The 23659-nt window shown below is 55.4% G+C and overlaps 1 protein-coding gene across 1 annotated transcript; it reads right to left on the bottom strand.

Annotated features, from left to right (window-relative positions):
• Nucleotides 1-6: 6 nt before the first annotated feature.
• On the bottom strand, nt 7-23145 carry SLAMF9 (SLAM family member 9). Its single transcript, XM_015429565.1, has 4 exons — nt 22930-23145; nt 14231-14566; nt 6997-7248; nt 7-159 (listed from the first exon to the last, which is right to left on the bottom strand). The coding sequence occupies exons 1-4, from the start codon at nt 22985-22987 to the stop codon at nt 110-112; spliced, it is 696 nt and encodes a 231-aa protein (XP_015285051.1). The 5' UTR covers nt 22988-23145; the 3' UTR covers nt 7-109.
• Nucleotides 23146-23659: the final 514 nt, after the last annotated feature.

Raw genomic sequence — 23659 nt, 5'->3', positions numbered from 1 at the left:
GGGAGGTCGTCTCACTTTGCGGCGGGCCGCCTTCCCTTCCTTCCTTCCGACGGCACCTGGTCCGGAGTTCAGCCGGCCGCGGCGAGGAGGGGAGGCCAGCCCGGCTCGGTCACTGCAGCAGGAGCAGGAGGGCGAGGAGGAGGGCAGGCGCGAGGAGTCCTGCGGGAGGGAAGGAAGGTGGAAGGTATTGGATTTATCCCCCGCGGCCCTTCACGACCCAAGGGAGTCTCAGAGCGGCTGACAAACTCCTTTCCCTTCCCCTCCCCACCACAGACACCCGGTGAGGCTGAGAGAGCTCTTTCCAGGACTGCTCCTGAGACGACAGCTCTGAGAGAACTGTAACTGACCCAAGGTCACCCAGCTGGCTGCACACGTGGAGGAGGAGAGGGGAATCAAACCCGGTTCTCCCAGATTAGCGTCCGCGCTCCTAACCACAACACCAAACTGGCCAGGAGGGCAGCGTCACGATGGGGGGGGGGACAAGGCAGCTGAAAGGAGTGAGGGGCTCGATAGAGAAAAGTTGCAAAAGTTGCAAAAATGTTTACTGTAGTAATTTCTGTAGAAAATTCTCTTCTATAATTGCTCCCACGCAACGAATACTGCGCACTGAAAACAACTGTGAAGACCTCGACTTCTGTGATTAGAGAGTCAACCTGGAATGTTTCCTTCAAGGGTTGGTAAGTAGTCATTGATAAGAACTGGGATCGCAACACACTCAGGTAAAGCAAATATCCTGAAACAAATTGTTTTCAGTGCGCAGCATTCATTAGTGTGGGAGCGATGATAGAAGAGAATTTTCTACAGAAATTACTACAGTGAACGTTTTTGCAAATTATTGGCTCTTCGTTGTTTTTGTCACGGAGGTTGTTTTTGGAATCCTGTGATCTTTCATTTTTGGCTTCTCCCACCTGGAGGTTGGCAACCCTGAAGAACTGGCAACCTAGGAAGAGCTGAAGGGTTTTAGCCGGGGGGTGGGGGGGCGCAGTGCTTTTTGAGAGAGGTTTGGCCGATCAGGCCTGGTGCGGGGGGGGGGGGCTTCTTCACCCCTCTCCCACATGGGAATTGGGGGCAGGCCACCCGGGCTTGACAAAACTGTACCTACGGCACTGTTAACCTGGAGAACTCACTACCACAACAGATAGCGATGGCTGTTGTCTTCAGGGGCCCCAGGGCCTAGGCAAACTCAAGGAGAAGCAGGGTTGCCACCTGGCCCGGAGGAAGACGCCCTGTCCCTTTCGCAGAGGCCTGAGGCATGGGAGGGGCCACGGGGGCTTCTCCTGGCGGGGAGGGTGGCCCCACCAGCTGCTAAATCGCATCCTGGCCGGCCTCCGTTAAAGGGACAGGACATTTCCCCCCCTCCCTGCAGTTGGCAGCCCTGAAGGGAGAGAGCTGGAGTCAGGTCTGGCCGCACCTTTGAGACCCACAAGATTTCCAGGGCGGAGGCTCCGAGAGTCAAGGCCGCACCTTCCCTAGATGCTTCTTGGCTTCTAAGGGGCTCCTGGAATCAGTCTCGCTGCTCCACAGCAGCCCCACCAACACTGCGACCCTCTGGGCCTAAAGGGAAGGGGTGCTTCATGGAACCTCCATGATCAAGAGCAGTGTACTTGTATACACTGGCTGCCAGGGCTAACACACACACACACACACACACACAAAGAAGAAGCACAGGAAGAAGAAGAAGAGATTGGATTTACACCCCGCCCTTCACTACCCAGAGGAGTCTCAGAGCGGCTTACAGACTCCTTTCCCTTCCCCTCCCCACAACAGACACCCTGTGAGGCGGGTGGGGTTGAGAGAGCTCTGACAGAAACGGCTCTTTTTCAAGGACAGCTCTTATCAGAACTAGGGCTTGCCCAAGGTCATCCAGCAGGTGCAAATGGAGGAGTGGGGAATCAAACCCGGTTCTCCCAGATTAGAGTCTGCCTGCACTTCACCACGACACCCAGCTGGCCTCAGACCTTCCTTCCGCGCTGCTTGTGGTCGTTCTAGAGGCCGCCTGCTGGCCGTGCTAGACCCAGAGGGCTTTGATATGGCCACCGCCCTCTCTCCCAGGCTTGTAGCTGGCAGATGCCCGCTGCACCCTTTCTTCCCCGGGTGGGGCATCCCCAGTGAAAAAGGAGGGGGGGCCCAGAGAGGCCTCTGCTTGGGAGCTGTAGGTGGACTGCTGGACATCAACCAGGCCAAAGAGACGCCTGTTGGAGGCCTGCTCCCCCCCCATTTGCAGGTGAAAGATGAGGGAGACTTATGGGGTGTGTCTCCTTGCAAAATGCAACAAAAACCCAGCGGCGCCTACAAGGCTCACGACGTTTATGTTGTTAAATAAATAATAATGAATAAATAATATATGTTGCTCGTCCTGCATTGTTGTCCTATTTGGGAAGAGGAGGGGGCCAGAAACCCCAAAAGCACCTTCCCTGGGGGGCTGCCAGAGGATGGCGGGAGCAGAACTGGGCCGTCCGTCTCTGGACTGCAAAGCCGGGCAGGGGCCGGCGAGTGGAAGAGCTGGCCGGAGCAGGGGGCAGGGCGGGCACTGGGGCCTGGGTGGCACGGAGTCGAGCGGGATGGGCCCTTAGCGGGTGCTCTAGAAGGTTCCCGGGCACCCTCCCCAATTCTCCACCAGATCTCTCTGGACCGAAACAGACGGATTCCTGGGCAGATTCCATTAGAGGATGGAGTGATGGCCACAGGAATCAACAGCCTTAAAAAGGGACTAGGCAGATTCAAGGAGGAGAAGTCTATCAGAGGCTACTAGCCATGGTGGCTGAGGGGAATCTCCACATTCAGAGGCACTAATCCTCTGAATCCCAGAGCCCGGTGGCAACATCAGGGGAAGGCCTCGGCCTCTCTGCCCTGCTGCTGGCCCTCCAGAGGAACTGGCTGGCCACTGTGTGAGACAGGAGGCTGGACTGGAGGGACCCTCACTGGTCTGACCCAGCAGGGCTCTACTGATGTTCTTATCAGGGGAAGGCCTCGGCCTCTCTCCCCTGTTGTTGGCCACTGTGTGAGGCAGGAGGCTAGACTGGATGGACCCTCCCTGGTCTGACCCAGCAGGGCTCTTCTGAGGTTCTCATCAGGGGAAGGCCTCGGCCTCTCTGCCCTGTTGCTGGCCCTCCAGAGGAGCTGGCTGGCCCCTGTGTGAGACAGGAGGCTGGACTGGAGGGACCCTCACTGGTCTGATCCAGCAGGGCTCTTCTGAGGTTCTTCTCAGGGGAAGGCCTCGGCCTCTCTGCCCTGCTGCTGGCCCTCCAGAGGAACTGGCTGGCCACTGTGTGAGACAGGAGGCTGGACTGGAGGGACCCTCACTGGTCTGATCCAGCAGGGCTCTTCTGAGGTTCTTCTCAGGGGAAGGCCTCGGCCTCTCTGCCCTGCTGCTGGCCCTCCAGAGGAACTGGCTGGCCACTGTGTGAGACAGGAGGCTGGACTGGAGGGACCCTCACTGGTCTGATCCAGCAGGGCTCTTCTGAGGTTCTTCTCAGGGGAAGGCCTCGGCCTCTCTGCCCTGCTGCTGGCCCTCCAGAGGAACTGGCTGGCCACTGTGTGAGACAGGAGGCTGGACTGGAGGGACCCTCACTGGTCTGATCCAGCAGGGCTCTTCTGAGGTTCTTCTCAGGGGAAGGCCTCGGCCTCTCTGCCCTGCTGCTGGCCCTCCAGAGGAACTGGCTGGCCACTGTGTGAGACAGGAGGCTGGACTGGAGGGACCCTCACTGGTCTGATCCAGCAGGGCTCTTCTGAGGTTCTTCTCAGGGGAAGGCCTCGGCCTCTCTGCCCTGCTGCTGGCCCTCCAGAGGAACTGGCTGGCCACTGTGTGAGACAGGAGGCTGGACTGGAGGGACCCTCACTGGTCTGATCCAGCAGGGCTCTTCTGAGGTTCTTCTCAGGGGAAGGCCTCGGCCTCTCTGCCCTGCTGCTGGCCCTCCAGAGGAACTGGCTGGCCACTGTGTGAGACAGGAGGCTGGACTGGAGGGACCCTCACTGGTCTGATCCAGCAGGGCTCTTCTGAGGTTCTTCTCAGGGGAAGGCCTCGGCCTCTCTGCCCTGCTGCTGGCCCTCCAGAGGAACTGGCTGGCCACTGTGTGAGACAGGAGGCTGGACTGGAGGGACCCTCACTGGTCTGATCCAGCAGGGCTCTTCTGAGGTTCTTCTCAGGGGAAGGCCTCGGCCTCTCTGCCCTGCTGCTGGCCCTCCAGAGGAACTGGCTGGCCACTGTGTGAGACAGGAGGCTGGACTGGAGGGACCCTCACTGGTCTGATCCAGCAGGGCTCTTCTGAGGTTCTTCTCAGGGGAAGGCCTCGGCCTCTCTGCCCTGCTGCTGGCCCTCCAGAGGAACTGGCTGGCCACTGTGTGAGACAGGAGGCTGGACTGGAGGGACCCTCACTGGTCTGATCCAGCAGGGCTCTTCTGAGGTTCTTCTCAGGGGAAGGCCTCGGCCTCTCTGCCCTGCTGCTGGCCCTCCAGAGGAACTGGCTGGCCACTGTGTGAGACAGGAGGCTGGACTGGAGGGACCCTCACTGGTCTGATCCAGCAGGGCTCTTCTGAGGTTCTTCTCAGGGGAAGGCCTCGGCCTCTCTGCCCTGCTGCTGGCCCTCCAGAGGAACTGGCTGGCCACTGTGTGAGACAGGAGGCTGGACTGGAGGGACCCTCACTGGTCTGATCCAGCAGGGCTCTTCTGAGGTTCTTCTCAGGGGAAGGCCTCGGCCTCTCTGCCCTGCTGCTGGCCCTCCAGAGGAACTGGCTGGCCACTGTGTGAGACAGGAGGCTGGACTGGAGGGACCCTCACTGGTCTGATCCAGCAGGGCTCTTCTGAGGTTCTTCTCAGGGGAAGGCCTCGGCCTCTCTGCCCTGCTGCTGGCCCTCCAGAGGAACTGGCTGGCCACTGTGTGAGACAGGAGGCTGGACTGGAGGGACCCTCACTGGTCTGATCCAGCAGGGCTCTTCTGAGGTTCTTCTCAGGGGAAGGCCTCGGCCTCTCTGCCCTGCTGCTGGCCCTCCAGAGGAACTGGCTGGCCACTGTGTGAGACAGGAGGCTGGACTGGAGGGACCCTCACTGGTCTGATCCAGCAGGGCTCTTCTGAGGTTCTTCTCAGGGGAAGGCCTCGGCCTCTCTGCCCTGCTGCTGGCCCTCCAGAGGAACTGGCTGGCCACTGTGTGAGACAGGAGGCTGGACTGGAGGGACCCTCACTGGTCTGATCCAGCAGGGCTCTTCTGAGGTTCTTCTCAGGGGAAGGCCTCGGCCTCTCTGCCCTGCTGCTGGCCCTCCAGAGGAACTGGCTGGCCACTGTGTGAGACAGGAGGCTGGACTGGAGGGACCCTCACTGGTCTGATCCAGCAGGGCTCTTCTGAGGTTCTTCTCAGGGGAAGGCCTCGGCCTCTCTGCCCTGCTGCTGGCCCTCCAGAGGAACTGGCTGGCCACTGTGTGAGACAGGAGGCTGGACTGGAGGGACCCTCACTGGTCTGATCCAGCAGGGCTCTTCTGAGGTTCTTCTCAGGGGAAGGCCTCGGCCTCTCTGCCCTGCTGCTGGCCCTCCAGAGGAACTGGCTGGCCACTGTGTGAGACAGGAGGCTGGACTGGAGGGACCCTCACTGGTCTGATCCAGCAGGGCTCTTCTGAGGTTCTTCTCAGGGGAAGGCCTCGGCCTCTCTGCCCTGCTGCTGGCCCTCCAGAGGAACTGGCTGGCCACTGTGTGAGACAGGAGGCTGGACTGGAGGGACCCTCACTGGTCTGATCCAGCAGGGCTCTTCTGAGGTTCTTCTCAGGGGAAGGCCTCGGCCTCTCTGCCCTGCTGCTGGCCCTCCAGAGGAGACAGGAGGCTGGACTGGATGGACCCTCCCTGGTCTGACCCAGCAGGGCTCTTCTGGTGTCCTTCTCAGGGGAAGGCCTCGGCCTCTCTGCCCTGCTGCTGGCCCTCCAGAGGAACTGGTTGGCCACTGTGTGAGACAGGAGGCTGGACTGGATGGACCCTCACTGGTCTGACCGAGCAGGGCTCTTCTGAGGTTCTTCTCAGGGGAAGGCCTCGGCCTCTCTGCCCTGCTGCTGGCCCTCCAGAGGAACTGGTTGGCCACTGTGTGAGATGGGATGCTGGACTAGATGGACCCTCCCTGGTCTGACCCAGCAGGGCTTTTCTGGTGTCCTTATCAGGGGAAGGCCTCGGCCTCCCTGCCCTGCTGCTGGCCCTCCAGGGGGACTGGTTGGTCACTATGTGGGACAGGAGGCTGGACTGGATGGACCCTCCCTGGTCTGACCCAGCAGGGCTCTTCTGGTGTCCTTCTCAGGGGAAGACCTCGGCCTCTCTGCTGAGTTAGAATGGAGCCCCTTGTAAGACTGTAGCTCTTCTACAAAGAGGAAGCCAGGCCTATTTCTTAAGATGTCTTAGTGTTCTAACTGTTGTTCGCTGCCTCGTGACCACCTGGTGGCGAGAGGCAACACATAAACGTAATGAATTCATAAGGCCTCACAGACGCTTTTTGATCAGGGTCCTGAGCCTCTCTCCGTGACACACTGCCCAGAGGCGCTCTGCCCTTGCCTCCGTCTGGGAGGGGAGTTCCCGCCTCTGGTCTCTGAGCTGGAGCCAGGCCCCGGGAGTAAAGCCGGCTCCTGACCCTGACACCCGGCCCAGCCAGTCCCGTCATCCCACCACACAGCCCTCCTCCCGTCTCCCCCTGAAGAGGGTGCTGGGCCCTCCGTGTCCAACCCCCGTGGCGCAAACCCCAGCGCGCCCAGTGCTCTTGCACGACTCACTTTCTCCAAGCACGGGCAACTGCGGCAGGCATTGGTTATGCAAGTGGGCATCCTGGCCCAGTCGCAGATCACCTGCAACAGGATCCACTCCAAAGCGCAGCCAGGAAAGTTCCTCCCAGGGTGGTGAAGGGGAAGGTAAGACCCCCCTCCCCCCGAAATGGCTTAGCCGAGGCTCACGGGCGCCCCAGCCAGGAGCTCAGCGCTGGTGTGAGGGTGGGTCTCCGCCCTTTGGGGTCCAGCTGGGGCGAGGGGTTCCTCACCTGCCGCTCTGGTGGCCGAAGAGCAGGCCTCGTAGGGAGTGACTTTGTGGGAGTACCGCGTGCCGAGAGCTGTCGCCGTGCAAGTGTAGGATTTGTCCTTCTCGTCAGGACGCAGGGTGAGCTGAAGGGCTGAGCCAGGATGCCCGGGACCCCAGCTGTACTCCACCTGGGTCCTCGCCCCCACGCCGGCCTCACACAGCAGAGAGACGCTGCAGCTGCCGTCTGCCAAATGGCTTGCGGTGGCCTCGATTCCTGTGCAGGGGAGGGGGAGGGACACAGACAAGATTTATCTTTATTTGATTGCATTTGTATCCCGCCCTCCCCGCAAAGCGGGCTCAAGGCGGGTACCATCAAATGTAACATATAATAACTAAAAACAGTTTTAAATACAGCACAGTTTCTACATATCCCATCAGAGCCTCAACAGATGTAAAGGTAAAAGTTCCCTTGCTCGAAAGCCAGTTGAATCTGACTCTAGGGTTGCGGTGCTCATCTCCGTTTCCAAGCCGAAGAGCCAGCGCTGTCCGGAGACATTTCCGTGGTCATGTAGCCGGCATGACTAAACACCAAGGCGCACGGAACGCTGTTCCCTTCCCACCGAAGTGGTGCCTATTTATCTACTTGCAATTTCTTGCTTTCGGACTGCTAGATTGGCAGGAGCTGGAACTAGAGACGGGAGCTCACTCCGTCATGCGGTGCACTCGGGTCTCAAACTGCTGAACTACCGACCTTCAACAGCCTGCAGTTCAGCGTCTTAACCACTTGAGCCACCGCAGCTCCTCAACAGATGTAACCTGTCACAATTGGGTTCCAGATGTTCCTCAGGTCTGATCCACCAAAAGGGGAGGCCCAATAGATAGATAAAAAGGAGGATGCACGCCACGTCAACCAAAAGCCTGGTGGGAGAACTCTTGTCTTGCCGGCCCTGCAGAACTGTGAAAGGTCCCATAGGGCCCCCCTGGTCTCATAGGGGACCTCGTGCAGAAGGGGAAAGATCAGGAGACGTTTGGGCCTGTGGAAGTTCCCAAGGACCACTACCCTCACTCCCCCCCCCCACCCTCGCAAACTGGTTAGTGAAGTAGGAGACCCTCACCGGATCAAAACAGCCCAATTGCCCTCCCCCCAACAATGGTTTTGCTTTGCTTTATCTCCTCTGTGGTGCATTTGGATGTTCCCAAGGACCACTACCCTCACCCCCCCCCCCACCCTCGCAAACTGGTTAGTGAAGTAGGAGACCCTCACCGGATCAAAACAGCCCAATTGCCCTCCCCCCAACAATGGTTTTGCTTTGCTTTATCTCCTCTGTGGTGCATTTGGATCTGTCCTGTCTGCTGCATGGGGGGAAAGCCGTTTGGGCCTGGCAACACTCCATTTTATTTGACGCCCTAAGTTGGGATCGTGGTTAAGTGCACGGACTCTAATCTGGGAGAGCCGGGTTTGATGCCCCACTCCTCCCCCACTTGCACCTGGCGGGATGGCCTTGGGCCAGACGTAGTTCTGACAAGAGCTGTCCTTGAAAAAAGAGCAATTTCTGACAAGAGCTCTCTCAGCCCCACCTGCCTCACAGGGTGTCTGTTGTGGGGAGGGGAAGGGAAGGGAAAGGAGTTTGTAAGCTGCTCTGAGACTTCTTTGGTTAGTGAAGTGTGGGGTATAAATCCAATTTCGTGGGCACTCCATGAAACTCGTGGGCACTCCATAAAATCGCTGAGCGGTCGGGTTAGAACGGATAAAAGGAAGTCCTTCTTCACCCAAAGAGTGATTAACACTTGGAATTCACTGCCACCGGAAGTGGTGGCGGCTACAAGCATGGACGGCTTCAAAAGGGAATTAGATAAGCATAAGGAGCAGAGGTCCATCAGTGGCTATTAGCCACAAGGGATAGATGGGGGCTCTGGGGCAAGGGATGCTCTGTCTTCTTGTTGCTTGGGTGGGGGGGTCAACAGTGGGAGGGCTTCTGGTGTCCTGGCCCCACTGCTGGACCTCCTGATGGCCCCTGGTATTTCTGGCCACTGTGTGACCCAGAGTGTTGGACTGGATGGGCCTTTGGCCTGATCCAACATTGGCGTCTCTTATGTTCTTATGTTAATCTCCTCCTCCTCCTCCTCCTCCTTTAAGGTGTAGTGGTTTAGTGCACGGACTCTAATCTGGGAGAACCGGGTGTCAAGAGCTCTCTCAGCCCGACCTACCTCACAGGGGGTGTCTGTTGTGGGGAGGGGAAGGGAAAGGAGTTTGGAAGCCGCTCTGAGACTCTTCTGGGTAGTGAAGGGCCATGGGGTAGAAGTCCAATCTCCGCCTCCTTTTTCTTCTTCTTTTGTGTAGTGGTTAAACCGGGTTTGATTCCCCCACTCCTCCTCCACTTGCGCCTGGCTGGATGACCTTGGGCAAGCCATCATTCTGGCAAGAGCTGTTCTTGGAAAAAGAGCAGTCTCTCTGTCAGAGCTCTCTCAGCCCCGCCTACGTGACAGGGTGTCTGTCTGTTGTGGGGAGGGGAAGGGGAAGGAGTTTGTAGGCCGCTCTGAGACACCTTCGGGTAGCGAAAGGCCATGGGGTATAAATCCAATCTCTTCTTCTTCTTTTTGTGCCACGTGGTGCTGTGATTGATTATTGCTTTTGGGAAAGTGGGGTATAGATGTTGCAATCCATGACTGAAAAAAGCCCCTCTGGGCTGGGAGCCGAGTGAGCAGCCCCGATCCCCCTGCCATTAACACAGAAAGGAGAGGATGCCGAGGATCTTTTGTTTTGTGGGGCATATTTCTTTTATTGTGGGGCAACCATTATGAGAGAATGAAGGGCGTTGTAAAATAATATGTTATAGTCAGGGGTCATTTCCTGTGGGAGCGCACAGGAGCGGAGCTCCGGCAGTAAGGAGCCCAGGGGGTGGGCACATGCAACAAACCACGCCCCCTGCTCCCAGCAGCCCTCAGTCGGGCCACGAGGATCAAGAAGCAGCCAGGTAAGTTGCAGAGCCCCCCACCCACCTTCAGGCACAAGCTCACCCTCCTCTGCGAGGACAGATCTGCGCATTCCCCCCCCCCGAATAGCTGGCAACCCAAAACAGTCCAGTGGAGCCTGAGCGGTGGGCGTTGCCTTCTGACACACTTCCCGTGATGTCAGGGGGCGTGGCATATGCAAATAAGTTATGCAAATAAGTTATACTAATGAGCTCCCGCACCTCTTTTTCTACAAAATGACCCTGGTTATATCTATGGATATATGTACCAGTACCAATGTTGCATGTGATGATGATGATGATGATGAAAAAGAGATAGATTTATACCCCTGGCTCTTCACTCGGAGTCTCAGAGCGGCTTATAAACTCCTTCCCTTCCCCTCCCCACAACAGACACCCTGTGAGGGAGGTGGGGCTGAGAGGGCTCTTTCAGGAAGTGCCCTTGAGAGAAGAGCCCTGACAGAACTATGGCTTGCCCAAGGTCATCCAGCAGCTGCAAGCAGAGTAGTGGGGAATCAAACCCGGTTCTCTTAGATTAGAGTCCACGCACTTAACCACTACACCAAAGTGGCTAGGTTGTATATAAATAACTTGCAAGAATGCTGAAGCATAGAATCGTAGAACCATAGAGTTGGAAGGGGCCATAGAGGCCATCCAGTCTGACCCCCTGGCTCCATGCAGGATCAGCCCAGAGCATCCCTGACCAGGGTTTGTCCAGCCGCTGCTTCAAGACTGCCAGGGAGGGGGAGCTCACCACCTTCCCAGGCAGCCCATGCCACTGCTGCACAACTCTGGCTCCGGTGAGGGTCTCCTACTTCACAAACCAGTTTGCGAGGGTGGGGGGGGGAGTGAGGGTAGTGGTCCTTGGGAACTTCCACAGGCCCAAACATCTCCTGATCTTTCCCCTTCTGCACGAGGTCCCCTATGAGACCAGGGGGGCCCTATGGGACCTTTCACAGTTCTGCAGGGCCAGTAAGACAGAGGCTGTACGTTGGCGCAGCATTCTGTTTCACCCCCCCTTCATATCCACCCATCTTGGCACCCCCCCGTCCCCCTCCCAGCCCTTTCCATGGTTGATTCACTAGTCTATTGCTTAAGAATCAAAGCCCTGTTCCCTATCCTCCAAGCCATCTGTTTCCTTCCTCATTCCAATTCCCCACCCAAGCCTCTTGTGGGGCGGGGCTGTAAATTAAGGGGACTCCACAGCTTAGAAGGAGCATTGCGTGAGAGGGTATCTTTGAATTTCCTTCATTGTGCTGGGGCTGGGCTGGATGACCCCTGAGGCCTTTCACTACATGTAGGAGTCTCAGAGCGGCTTCTAATCACCTTTCCTTCCTCTCCCCACAGCAGGCACCCTGTGAGGGAGGTGGGGCTGAGAGAGCTTCAAGAGAACTGTGACTGACCCAAGGTCACCCAGCTGGCCGCATGTGGCAGAGGAGTGAAGAAGGAGATTGGATTGGATTTATCCCCCATGGCCCTTCACTGCCCAGAGGAGTCTCAGAGCGGCTCACAAACTCCTGTCCCTTCCCCTCCCCACAACAGACACCCCCTGTGAGGCAGGTGGGGCCGAGAGAGCTCTTTCAAGGACTGCTCTTGAGAGAACAGCTCTGACAGAACTACGGCTTGCCCAAGGTCATCCAGCCAGGTGCAAGTGGAGGAGTGGCCGGACTCAAACCCGGCTCTCCCAGATTAGAGGCTGCACTGTGCCAGGGGGTTGGACTAGATGGCCTGTAGGGCTCCTCCCAACTCTGCGTGATTCTGTGATTCTATAGCACTTGGGAGAGGGGCCCCCAAGGAAGGCTCTGCAGAGGAAGGCGATGGCAAACTGCCTCCGCTTCTCCTTCGCCTTGGAAGCCCCTTGCTCCGGTCGCCGTAAGTCAGCAGTGACTTGGCGGCACTTTACACACACACAGACACACAATCATCCGTTCTTGTTTTGGGTGTGTGTGTGTGTGTAAAGTACTACATTTCACTTTTCAGTCAAATCAGTTGCTCAAATCAGAGCCAGTTTGGTGTCGTGGTGAAGTGCGCGGACTCTAATCTGGGAGAGCCGGGTCTGATTCCCCACTCCTCCACTTGCAGCTGCTGGATGACGTTGGGCAAGCCGTAGTTCTGACAACAGCTGTTCTTGAAAAAGAGCCGTTTCTGTCAAGAGCTCTCTCAGCCCCACCCATCTCACAGGGTGTCTGCTGTGGAGAGGGGAAGGGAAAGGAGTTTGTCAGTTGCTCTGAGACTCCTCTGGGTAGTGAAGGGCCATGGGGTATAAATCCATTCTCCTCCTCTTCTTCTCATCTTTATTTGATATTTTATGTATTTATTTAATGAATTTATTTGGATTTATATCCTGCCCTGCCCGCAAGCAGGCTCAGGGCAGGTGTTTGTGATAGCATGATTATAAAATAGTAACCACGAAAAAGTAAAATAGAACATATTAGTTTTGGCTGCAAAGTGAAAAGCAGTAATGAACACTCCCCCCCCCCGATACGCTTCAAGAATTGATAAATTAAGTATGGATTCATGCATGTGGAGGGGCCGTGGCTCAGTGGAAGAGCCTCTGCTTGGCATGCAGAAGGTCCCAGGTTCAATCCCCGGCTTACCTAGTTGAAAGAACCAGGCAGGAGGTGATGGGAAAGACCTCCGCCTGAGACCCTGGAGAGCTGTAAAGAGGGGCTGTGGCTCAGTGGCAGAGCCTCTGCTTGGCATGCAGAAGGTCCCAGGTTCAGTCCCCGGCATCTCAAGTTAGAAAGGGCCAGGCAATAGGTGATAAGGACATAAGAACATAAGAGATGCCCATGTTGCATCAGGCCAAAGGCCCATCCAGTCCAACACTCTGTGTCACACAGTGGCCAGAAATACCAGGTGCCCTCAGGAGGTCCAGCAGTGGGGCCAGGACACTAGAAGCCCTCCCACTGTTGACCCCCCCCCAAGCACCACCACCTGAGACCCTGGAGAGCTGTAAAGAGGGGCTGTGGCTCAGTGGCAGAGCATCTGCCTGGCATGCAAGAGGTCCCAGGTTCAATCCCTGCAAGCATCATCAGCCAAAAGAACCAGGTGGTAAGTGATGTGAAAGACCTCAGCCAGAGAACAGCTGCCAGTTTGAGTAAAGGTAAAGGTTCCCTTGCTCAAAAGCCAGTCAAATCCGATTCTAGGGTTGCGGTGCTCATCTCCGTTTCAAAGCCGAAGAGCCAGCGCTGTCCGAAGACGTTTCCGTGGTCATGTGGCCGGCATGACTAAACACCAAGGCGCACGGAACGCTGTTACCTTCCCACTGAAGTGGTACCTATTTATCTACTTGCAATTTCTTGCTTTCGAACTGCTAGGTTGGCAGGAGCTGGAACTAGAGATGGAAGCTCACCCCGTCATGCGGCACACTCGGGTCTCGAACTGCTGAACTACCAACCTTCCAGCCTGCAGTTCAGCATCTTAACCACTTGAGCCACCGCAGCTGAGTAGCAGGGGTCCTTCCTTACAGGAGCGCACAGGAGCGGAGCTCCGGCAGTAAAGAGCCCAGGGGGCGGGCACATGCAACAAGCCCCACCTCCTGCTCCCAGCAGCCCTCAGTCAGAGCAAGAAGCAGCCAGGTAAGTTGCAGAGCTCCCTCCCCCCGGCCCCCCAGTCCAAAACAGTCCAGTGGCACCTTTAAGGCCAAGGTTTATTCAGGTACAAGCTCTCCCTCCTCTGCGAGGACAGGTCTGCACATTCCCCCCCCCCAATAGCTAGCAATCCAAAAGAGTCCAGTGGAGCCTGAGTGGTGGGTGTTGCCTTCTGACAGACGTCCGGTGATGTCAGGGGGTGTGGCATATGCAAATAGGTTATGCTAATGAGCTCCTGCACCTCTTTCTCTACGACATGACCCCTGCTGAGTAGTAGACAGCGCTGACCTTGATGGACCAGAAGGTCTGGTTTGGTACAAGGCAGCTTCCTGTCTGTGCAATGATGCCTTGTTTGTCTGCGGGGGAGACGGGAACTCAAGAAGGGAGCCAAAAGCAGAAAAAGTCGAAGAGGACATAGAAAAGCAGCATCCCTGAGAAACCTCCAGAGCGCTTTGAATGTCCCCATTGGGAAGCCTGGGACTGCGGTGGCCTTTCATGTCAAAGGGAAAGGCAGGAGGGCACTAGGGGAAACAGCGGAATGCAACAAAATCCTCGGGGTTCCCTGTTAAAACGGAGCGAGTGAAAGCTGGGGGACGAGCTTGACCTGTAATCTGCGAAGCCGCTTTGAGGGGCAGGGAACCCAAGCGAGGGGCTCCTCCTCCTCCTCCTCACTTAGGTGGCCAGAACTTACTGAATACGGCCAGGGTGTACTTCTTCAGCAGTAGGTCGGAAGGCTCCCGGCGCTCCAGCACTTCGTAGCGGCCCCCGTCGGCGGTGCTCAGGTTGCGGATTCCTAAGGCCCAGCTCTCCTTGCGGAAGGTGACTCTTCCAGAGTAACTGGGATCCAGGACATTGAGGGAGAACTCTGGGTCCCACGTCGCCACCGCTCCCATAGAACCCCTCGAGGAAGACCTCCAAAGGAGATTGGAGATGTTGGACCCCCGCGGAACCTCCAGCGACAAGGTTGCCTCGTCTCCCGCTTGGTAAATGAGGTCCTGGTTGGGGGTCAGCTCCGCGGGGGCCAGTCCTGCAAACACAAAGCCAGAAGCGACATGAGGAGGAACCAAAGGTGGCGGCGGGGGTAGGGGGGAGAGAGAATGAGCTCACGATCCAGCAGGGGACATGCACAGACAATGCCGGGGGATGTGTGTTGTTGTTTCTTGTTCTAAACTGTTACACATTTTGGGCCACTCACACCATCCCTCAGCCTCACCCACCTCACAGGGATGCTGTGAGGATAAAAATGGAGGAGAGGGGAAAGAGGAGGAGGAGGTTGGATTTATGCCCCACCCTTCACTACTTGAAGGAGTCTCAAAGCGGCTTACAATCTCCTTTCCCTTCCCCTCCCCACAACAGACACCCTGTGAGGCAGGTGGACCTGAGAGAGCTCTCTCGAGGTCTGCTCTTGAGAGAACAGCTCCGGGAGAACTTGTGACTGGCCCAAGGTCACACCAGCAGGCGCATGTGGGGGGAGTGGGGATCAAACCCAGTTCTCCCAGATTAGAGTCCATGCTCCTAACCACTGCACCAAACTGGCTCTCACGGAAGGTGCTATGGGTCCCCGCTGGGGAGAAAGGTGAGGTACAAAGGAAATAAATAAATGTACAAATTTTTATTTTATTTCAGGCATTTATTATTGGCCTTTCTTCCTGACGGAGCTTAAGGTGGCTCACACCTTAGGTAAAACCCCCAGAATAAAAGACCTTAAAACATAAAACCCAGAAATTTAAAAATCACGGTTTAGAACTGTTTTAATCTAATACTGTCGTGAATAAGATCTCTCTGTAGAAGAAGAAGAGATTGGATTTATACCCTGCCCTTCACTCGAAGTCTCAGAGCGGCTCACAATCTCCTTTCCCTTCCACTCCCCACAACAGACACCCTGTGAGGCAGGTGGGGCTGAGAGAGCTCTGACAGAAACTGCTCTTTTCCGAGGACAGCTCTTGTCAGAACTATGGCTTGCCCAAGGTCATCCAGCCAGGTGCAAGTGGAGGAGTGGGGAACCAAACCCGGTTCTCCCAGATTAGAGCCCACGCACTTAACCACGACACCACACTGGCTCTGTAGCAGTCGAAAAGAGCAAGAGTCCAGCAGCAATTTAAAGACTAATGCAATTTGTGGCAGGGGGTGAGCTTTCGCGAGTCCATCTGTCCTTCTATCACAACAAGGTTAATGGGTTCCCCTTGTGTGCAGCCAAGTGCAGCACCTTCCATGGAGGTAGATCAAGGTGGGTAGAGCCATGCGACTCTGTCTGTAGCAGTACCTGAATCAAGACTAACAAAATTTGTGGCAGGGGAGGAGCTTCTGTGAGTCACGGCTCACTTTTTCTTGTTTTAGTGGGCATCACTTTACACTTACCCATGATACATTCTAGTTGTATCTGCAGAAGTGAGCCGTGACTCATGAAAGCTCCTCCCCTGCCTAGAGATGTAAAATTTCCGGAAATTTTGAAGCTCGGGAAAAAAACCAGGGTTTTTTTCGTTTTTTTTCCCGGAAGAAAACGGAAATTTTCGGAAAAATTGAAAAAAATGCTACATTAGCATTTCTTTTGTCTTTCCTAGTTTGAAAGTCATTCTGTTACTTTAGGAACATAAAATATGACTATGGACATTTTTACCTGGTATGAAATTATCACAACTAGCATACTAAAAAATATAGTGTATCCAAACAATTATTACAGAATACCCACCCACATGCAAAAACAAAACTGAAACCTTTTTCTTTTCTCCTGACAATAGCACCTCCTAATGGAAGAAATGCATCTTGTTCTTGCATTGGAGAGTTCAGTTTGTAACCTAGGACTTGCTTGTCCTCAGTGCACAGAAATTACATCAATCTGATACCATATATATATATTTTAGAAATGATTTGGAAAATATTTGAACACCTGGTCTTAAAATATTTTATTCATCATGTTAAAATAAAACGTTCCATAATCATTTTTTTTTCTTTTCTTTTTTCAATTTTTCCAATTTTTCAGAAAAAAACAAAAAGGTTTCAGGAAAAAAACGGGGGGGAAACGGTTTCCCCACGAATTTTTCCGGTTTTTTTCCGGGCCTTCACATCTCTACCCCTGCCACAGATTTCTTTAGTCTTTACGGAGCTCCTGTTTCCTCTGAGCTGAGTTAGTGAGAGCCAGCTCACAGTTTTTCAGCCTCCGGCTCATACATTTTTGTCTTAGCTCAGGCAGGATGGCTCCAGAGCAAACCAATTTATGCAGTAGCCAAATGGCTGGCTCACAACTTTAATTCCGGTAGCTCACGAAGTAGAATTTTTGCTCACAAGACTCCACAGCTTAGAGGGAACAGGCTCTTTTCTACTGTCATGAATAAAACTGTCTCCAGCTTCCGCCTGAAGATCAAAAGCGAGGGGGCCAGGTGCACCCCTCCGGGGAGGTTGTTCCTTAATCACTGGGCCGCCACCGACCCGGCTGGCGGCTGGGGGGGGGGGGGGGGGGCGGGAGGATGAGGCTGTTACTGACCGTCTTAATTTGTTGGAATGTTAGCTTTCACTTCTCTCACAGTGCCTTATCATGTAGCCTGCTCTAGTGACCTTGGCATTTCCCCCTTTTCTCTGACTCGGTAAGTGCACCCGTTATTTTTGGGGTGCTTGCCTTTCTTGGCTTGGATCCATCAGGAGGGCCCCTTATGAACTCTGTCTCTCTGTCACCTCTCCCGCCTTAAGATCAGTTCTGACCCTGGATGTGTATAACAGCTGAACTGCCTTTCCTGCCTCCAATACAGCTTTACTCTTTGGAGAGAAAGTGTGGAGGGCTGATTGCTGCGGGAGGGCTTTAAAGGTCAAAACCAACCCTTTGAATGGGGCTCAGGGGTGGATCTGTCTGACTCCTCCTATGCTAACTGCCGCATGGAGTCGTCCTGACAACTGTCCTCGCCACCAAAAACTAGAATGTTCTCCCACAACCTCTTTTGGAGGCAAGAGGAAAATTCAAGGGTGTTGCTAACTGACCAGAGCAAAGGAGGTCGGCCAGTTCCGGGGAGGGTGAGCAGGAAACAGAGGGCCTGGCCCCACTGCTGGACCTCCTGAGGGCCCCTGGTATTTCTGGCCACTGTGTGACACAGAGTGTTGGACTGGAGGGGCCATTGGCCTGATCCAGCATGGGCTTCTCTTTTGTTCTTATGTCCAATGGCCTCCCATTTCAAAGTTTTAAAAATTCCAGCATCTGAGGTACCTAGACAGCTTTTGGGGGGAGGCTCTCTCCTTGAGTGTGCCGGAAGCTGCCAGCACCACCCTTGAGCCGCTGTTTTGGAGCCCCACCCCAAGGCACCAGCATGGCCCATTTCAGTTCTGGAACTCAACTCCACCAGGAGTTTGTCAGGGGGGAGAGTGAGTCACACAGGAGCCCTCCTGACTCAGCCGCCACATCCGCCAGCAGTCCTGCAGTTCCTCCAGAATCTGTGACAAAACCCCCACGGGGTGGGGAGCATATTAAAGGTAAAGGTTTCCCTTGCTTGAAAGCCAGCCGAATCCGGCTCTAGGGGGCGGTGCTCATCTCTGTTTCCAAGCTGAAGAGCCAGCGCTGTCCGCAGACGTCTCCGTGTTCATGTGGCCGGCATGACTAGATGCCGAGGCACACGGAATGCTGTTACCTTCCCACCGAAGCGGTGCCTATTTATCTACTTGCAATTTCTTGCTTTCGAACTGCTAGGTTGGCAGGAGCTGGGGCCAGAGACGGGAGCTCACTCACTCCGTCCTGCGGCACACTCGGGTCTCAAACTGCCGAGCTAGTGACCTTCCAGTCTGCAGCTCAGCCTCTTAACCTCTGAGCCACCGCGGCCCCTGGGAAGATATTAGCCTGGTGCGAAAAGTCCTTCCTGATCGACAGATGCACGAGGACACTGTCACCCTGATATCTGTCCACCCCAAAGTTGTGGTCAATCAGACAAGGGAAGTCACACACACACACACACACCCTTGCCCCGTTTGTAATCTCTTCCTGATGGGCTGTTTGTTTTTCACTACCAAACTGAGGTTGGAGGATGCTGAGCGGAGAGTCACCCCCACGCCCTTCTTGCATGCAGTCACTTACGAAACCTCTTCCTCCCCCTATGACAGTGATGGCGAACCTTTTAGAGACCAAGTGCCCAAACTGCGACCCAAAACCCACTTATTGATCGCAAAGAGCCAACACGGCAATTTAACCTGAATGCTGAGGTTTTACTTTAGAATAACAACTCATACATTAACTTAAGATGATCCAAACAAAGTAAGGAAAGCAATCCCAAATGCTTTCATTTACTTAAAATTATTTGGCAGAGAATTCGGCACTTTAATGACGGTCTGGGCCTGGCTGGGGCGATGGCACACGTGCCCACAGAGAGGGCTCTGAGTGCCACCTCTGGCACCTGTGCCATAGGTTCGCCACCACTGCCCTATGACAAGCAGTCTTCCCTCTAAGCGGAGTGAGTGTGAGCCAGCTCACAGTTTCTTAGCCTCCGGCTCACACATTTTTGCCTTAGTTCAGGAAGGAGGGCTCCAGAGAGCAAACTAACTTATGCAGGAGCCAAATCGCTCGCTCACAACTTTAATGCCACTAGCTCACAACAAGTAGAGTTTTTGCTCACAAGACACCACAGCTTAGTGGGAGCATTGGTGACAAGCCTCAGTGGGTCTTTCAGGATGCCAGTGGGAAAGGGGCCCTCCCAAGAGGTGCCCCCTCCATCCCGGGCAGTGCCACGGATGATGCTGTCTGAAGGCCGGAAAAGAAGCGGCAGCATCCTCACATCCGACATCGGGACGCCGGTGCCACTTGAGAGCTCTTGGTATAGCTAGGGGCTCTGGGGCAAGAGATGCTCTGTATTCTTGGTGCTTGGGGGGGGGGTCAACAGTGGGAGGGCTCCTAGTGTCCTCCTGGCCCCACTGGTGGACCTCCTGAGGGCCCCTGGTATTTCTGGCCACTGTGTGACACAGAGTGTTGGACTGGATGGGCCTTTGGCCTGGTCCAGCATTGGCTTCTCTTATGTTCTTAGAGCCTAAAATAGACGGCTTAAAAAGGCTGCCAGGCAGGGCCAGGCGTGATCGGGCCTGCAGTGCAGGGGGACGAGGCGCTCTTGTTCCCCAGTGTGCCCTTTTCATGCCCCCCCCTTTCAGGACTTGATAAGGTGCCGTGGGGGGACAAGCACACTTGGTCCTGCCACGCCATGGGCAGTGTTCCCTCTAAGCTGTGGAATCTTGTGAGCAAAAATTCTACTTTGTGAGCTGCTGGCATTAAAGTTGTGAGCAAGCAATTTGGCTCCTGCACCAATTAGTTTGCTCTGGAGCCCCATCCCTTCCTGAGCAAAGACAAAAATGTGTGAGCCGGAGGCTAAAAAACTCTGAGCTAGCTCACACTAACTCAGCTTAGAGGGAACAGTGGCCATGGGTCCAATCAGGATCAGTCTCTCCCAGCACTTTGTAAGTCACCCACTTCAGGCTTTGAAATGGCAGCGGCGTCACCAGGTTGGACATGAGGACACCGTCACATTGCGTTTGGCCCTGCGGGGCAGCCACTGGCTCACACACAGTGGTGCTCACAGTGGCAGAATGCCTTCCGCTGCTCCCCACTCCTGACAGAAGCGCAGCAGGCAAAGTTGCCGGCGCATGAACTACAAAAACCACACCTTGGTGTGACTTGTGGCCCAGTGCGGGGCTCCAAAATCAGTTGTTTTACAGACAGGCTGCTGACCTAAGGCAATTTCTCACCTGCAAGGACAAACGGCTTGACAGTGACACGGACTCTAGCGCCAAGGGGGCAACTTTGCTCTCCTATGGATCCTAGCAACCTCCACCAGGCTATCTCAGGTTCCCACTCCTGTTTATCCTCTGAGGTGATTTCTGCCGTCACATGTCAGCCGTGCCCTTCCGCCCTCTACGTTGGACAAACAGGACAGTCCGACAAAGAATTCATGGACGTGAGGCTGACATCAGGAACCACAACATTCAAAAACTAGTGGGGGAACATTTTAACCTTCCAGGACATTCAGTTGCTGACCTAAGAGCAGCAGCCCTCTTACAAAGGAATTTCAAAGGGAGATTAGAAAGAGAGACGGCTGAACTGCAACGGATAACGAAGCTCAAGACAATGCATCCACCTGGACTGAATCGAGATCTCGGTTTCCTGTCTCATCACCAGTGCTGATTTCTCCACACCTACTGCCTCTCAGCATATCCCACCTAATCCAATCACGCCTGCTATTGTCATTTGCCTGCTAATGTCATTTGCCATCTAAAACCATGCCAGTTTCCAATATATAGGACAGATGGACTCCCATTCTAGCTGTATCTGAAGAAGTGAGCCGTGACTCATGAAAGCTCCTCCCCTGCCACAGTTTTTGTTAGTCTTTAAGGTGCTCCTGGACTCTGGCTCTTTCCTGCCGCCCTGTCCCCATCACCTTCTCTTGAAAGTCCGGCTGTATGACGAATATCTCTCCTGCCCAGTTCCAAGGCAAAAAGACAGCCAGGCTGGGAAGCAGAGAGCAGTGGAGTGGAGGAGACAGGGTTTGTAGTCACACGTCACATTTTGGCAAAACGACAACAGCGCCCCGTTCAAAGCCCCCCTGAGACCCTCCGTGAGGGAAGGGGGGGATGGCGAAGAGGCTCATCCGGTGCCAGTTCACGCTGTCCTCTGTCATCCTGAGGCACGGGGGGGGGGGGAAAGGAGGGTCCGGGGGCAAAGGAAACAACCCCAAGAAGAGCCGGATTGGGAAGTCCGGGAGCACCGGAGTCACCAACCAGATTTGGGGTGTCGGTGTCAGAGTTCCACACAATCAGGTCCCAACAACTTTCCTTCAAAAGAGTGAAGTTTATTGAGCACAGTAAAGATGGGTCATCTGTAGACACTTGTTGCGTCAGAACTAACCATAAAGCCTGTGTAGCCAAGTGATATACATCATTCAAAGAGGTCAGGGGGTGGCGTGGAGCCAATCGGGTGCCTAGCAAAGCCCGCTCAAGCTAACGTACATACATTAAGAACATAAGAAACGCCAATGTGGGATCAGGCCAAAGGCCCATCCAGCCCAACACTCTGTGTCACACAGTGGCCAGAAATACCAGGGGCCATCAGGAGGTCCTGCAGTGGGGCCAGCCCTCCCACTGTCGGCCCCCCCCCAAGCACCAAGAATACAGAGTATCACTTGCCCCAGAGCCCCTATCTATACCTTGTGGCTAAGAGCCACTGATGGACCTCTGCTCCATATGCTTATCTAATTCCCTCTTGAAGCCTTCCATGCTTGTAGCCACCACCACTTCCTGTGACATTCCCAGAGAAAGGAGTTAAGACAGCACCAAGATGGCTACAGGGTGGTAAGGCAGACAGCAGAAATGAAACTTAACATTCCCAGAGCAAGACATAGGCAGAAATGAAACTTAACATTCCCAGAGCAAGCATTCCCAGAAGAAATGAAACTTAACATTCCCAGAGCAAGACACAGGCAGGTTACACAAAGGCAGTTCATCCAGCAGGCCTCCCCCTAGCCACCACGGCAGCTGCATAGCTGACTGTAGGAGCTTTCAAGGGAGCCTGGACCCCTGAAAGCTTGCACCCCTGCAATTCTTGCTGGTCTCTTAGGTGCTGCTGAACTCGAACCCAGCTCTTCCCCTGGAGACCAACCCGGCCACCCTCCGAGACGAACCCCAAGAGGGGAATAGGCAGCGGAATGAATTATACCTAGAAATGAAACCGCAGTCGGGCTGGTTTCCTGATGTGACCAGCTTCCATACCAAGAGTAAAGGGCCTGACTCACATTCTTAGAGTGACATAAAAACCACATCCATCCTGATCGCTTTTGCAGCAGGCCTCTGCAAAGTCGGTGCCCCCCCCCTTCCCTGCTTCCCAGCCTCCCGGGGTTCAGGCCACTCCGCCAAGCTGGCCCGTCTCCCCTCCCCTCCCCTCGCAGATCCACAGGCAGCTTAGCTCCCAAAGCAACTGGGCATTTCATGCGTCCCCCCCACACCACACACACACACCGCAGCACTGACCTGCCAAGCTGCATCAGAAGCACTGAAGTGCAAGGTGACTTTTTAACCATGCGCATCAGTTGCCCAGAAGCAAAACCCATTCTCTGACCGGCTCCCACACCCCCCAGGGAAGGCAGCATCACCCCCCCCCCAGACTCTCAGGTGTCGCTAGAGGAGGGGAGAAGCAGAGCGAGGCGGGGGGGGTCAGCCGTCTGGTCCCAAGAAAGCGTCTCTGAGCATATGAGGAGGGCCTGCCCCAGCCACTGAGAAGCCTAGAGCCCTCCGGGGCAGGCATTTTAGAGGCCAAGTCCGAGAACCTCCCCCCCCCCCGGTGAGGCCAGGCCAGTTAGATGGGGATGGCGAAGGCCAGAGGGAGGGAACTTTGCATTTCTCTGCCCAAGAAGAATTTTGGAGTGAAGCAGGAGCGGAACTCACTTGCCGCCTGGAGCACCAAGGCCCAGAGGATGGGGCTGAGAGGGGAGCAGACGTCCATCCTGGCGAGGACCCGACCTGTGGGAGGGACTCCCTGCAGCTGTCTTCAGGAGGGTGGCCACCGCTTCTCCTCTGCCCGTGGCCGGCTGCTGAGGAGGCACAGGGAAGACCACACTTCTCCCTCGGTCGGCCGGCTCTTGTAGCCCCAGAGCTGAGGCCGGTGGACCGCCCAGAGGGGGTGGTGCTCATGGAGGGGCCGGGCCCGTGGGCACCACCCCAAAAGTGCCAGGAGCAGCTTTTCTGATTCGCAGCACCAGACCGCGACGCTGCAGATGAGAAGGTGGAAGCGGCTGCCAGCTCTCCTGGCCACAGTTTCTGTGCCAGCCTGCGGGCCGCAACACGTTGTGCCATGTGCCAAGGGAGCACAACCCCTGCAAAGAGGCCCGTTGCGGTGCCCAGGAACTTCCACCTTGCGTAGACAGGCTGCCTGCTGCATGGGGCTTTCTTTCTTGGTGAGAGGCTTCGAGGAAGGTGGCCCTGCCTGCGGTGACAGAACAGCTCAGCTCAGCAGACCACCCTCCCCCTCTCCGTGCGGCAGGCCTGAACAAGAGTCTGGGACTTTTTAGCTTAGAAAAGAGATGACTCGGGGGGGGGGACACATGGGAGAGGTTTAGAAAATGATGCCGTGGGGTGCAGAGAGTGGAGAGAGAGAAGGTCTCCTCCCTCTCCCCAA

The sequence above is a fragment of the Gekko japonicus genome, unplaced genomic scaffold, assembly GCF_001447785.1.
Source record: "Gekko japonicus isolate JY-2015 unplaced genomic scaffold, Gekko_japonicus_V1.1 scaffold358, whole genome shotgun sequence".
Taxonomy (NCBI): domain Eukaryota; kingdom Metazoa; phylum Chordata; class Lepidosauria; order Squamata; family Gekkonidae; genus Gekko; species Gekko japonicus.
The sequence above is the reverse complement of the archived record's forward strand: the minus strand, read 5'-3'. Positions and strand labels throughout refer to the sequence as shown.

Excerpts from the sequence above, each read along its gene's own strand:
- SLAMF9 (XM_015429565.1), bottom strand. The coding sequence starts at position 22,987 with ATGGACGTCTGCTCCCCTCTCAGCCCCATCCTCTGGGCCTTGGTGCTC. Across the intron at positions 14,567-22,929 it reads CTTGGTGCTCCAGGCGGCAA|GACTGGCCCCCGCGGAGCTG; the intron begins GTGAGTTCCGCT and ends TTGTGTTTGCAG. Across the intron at positions 160-6,996 it reads TTCGGCCACCAGAGCGGCAG|GACTCCTCGCGCCTGCCCTC; the intron begins GTGAGGAACCCC and ends TCCCTCCCGCAG.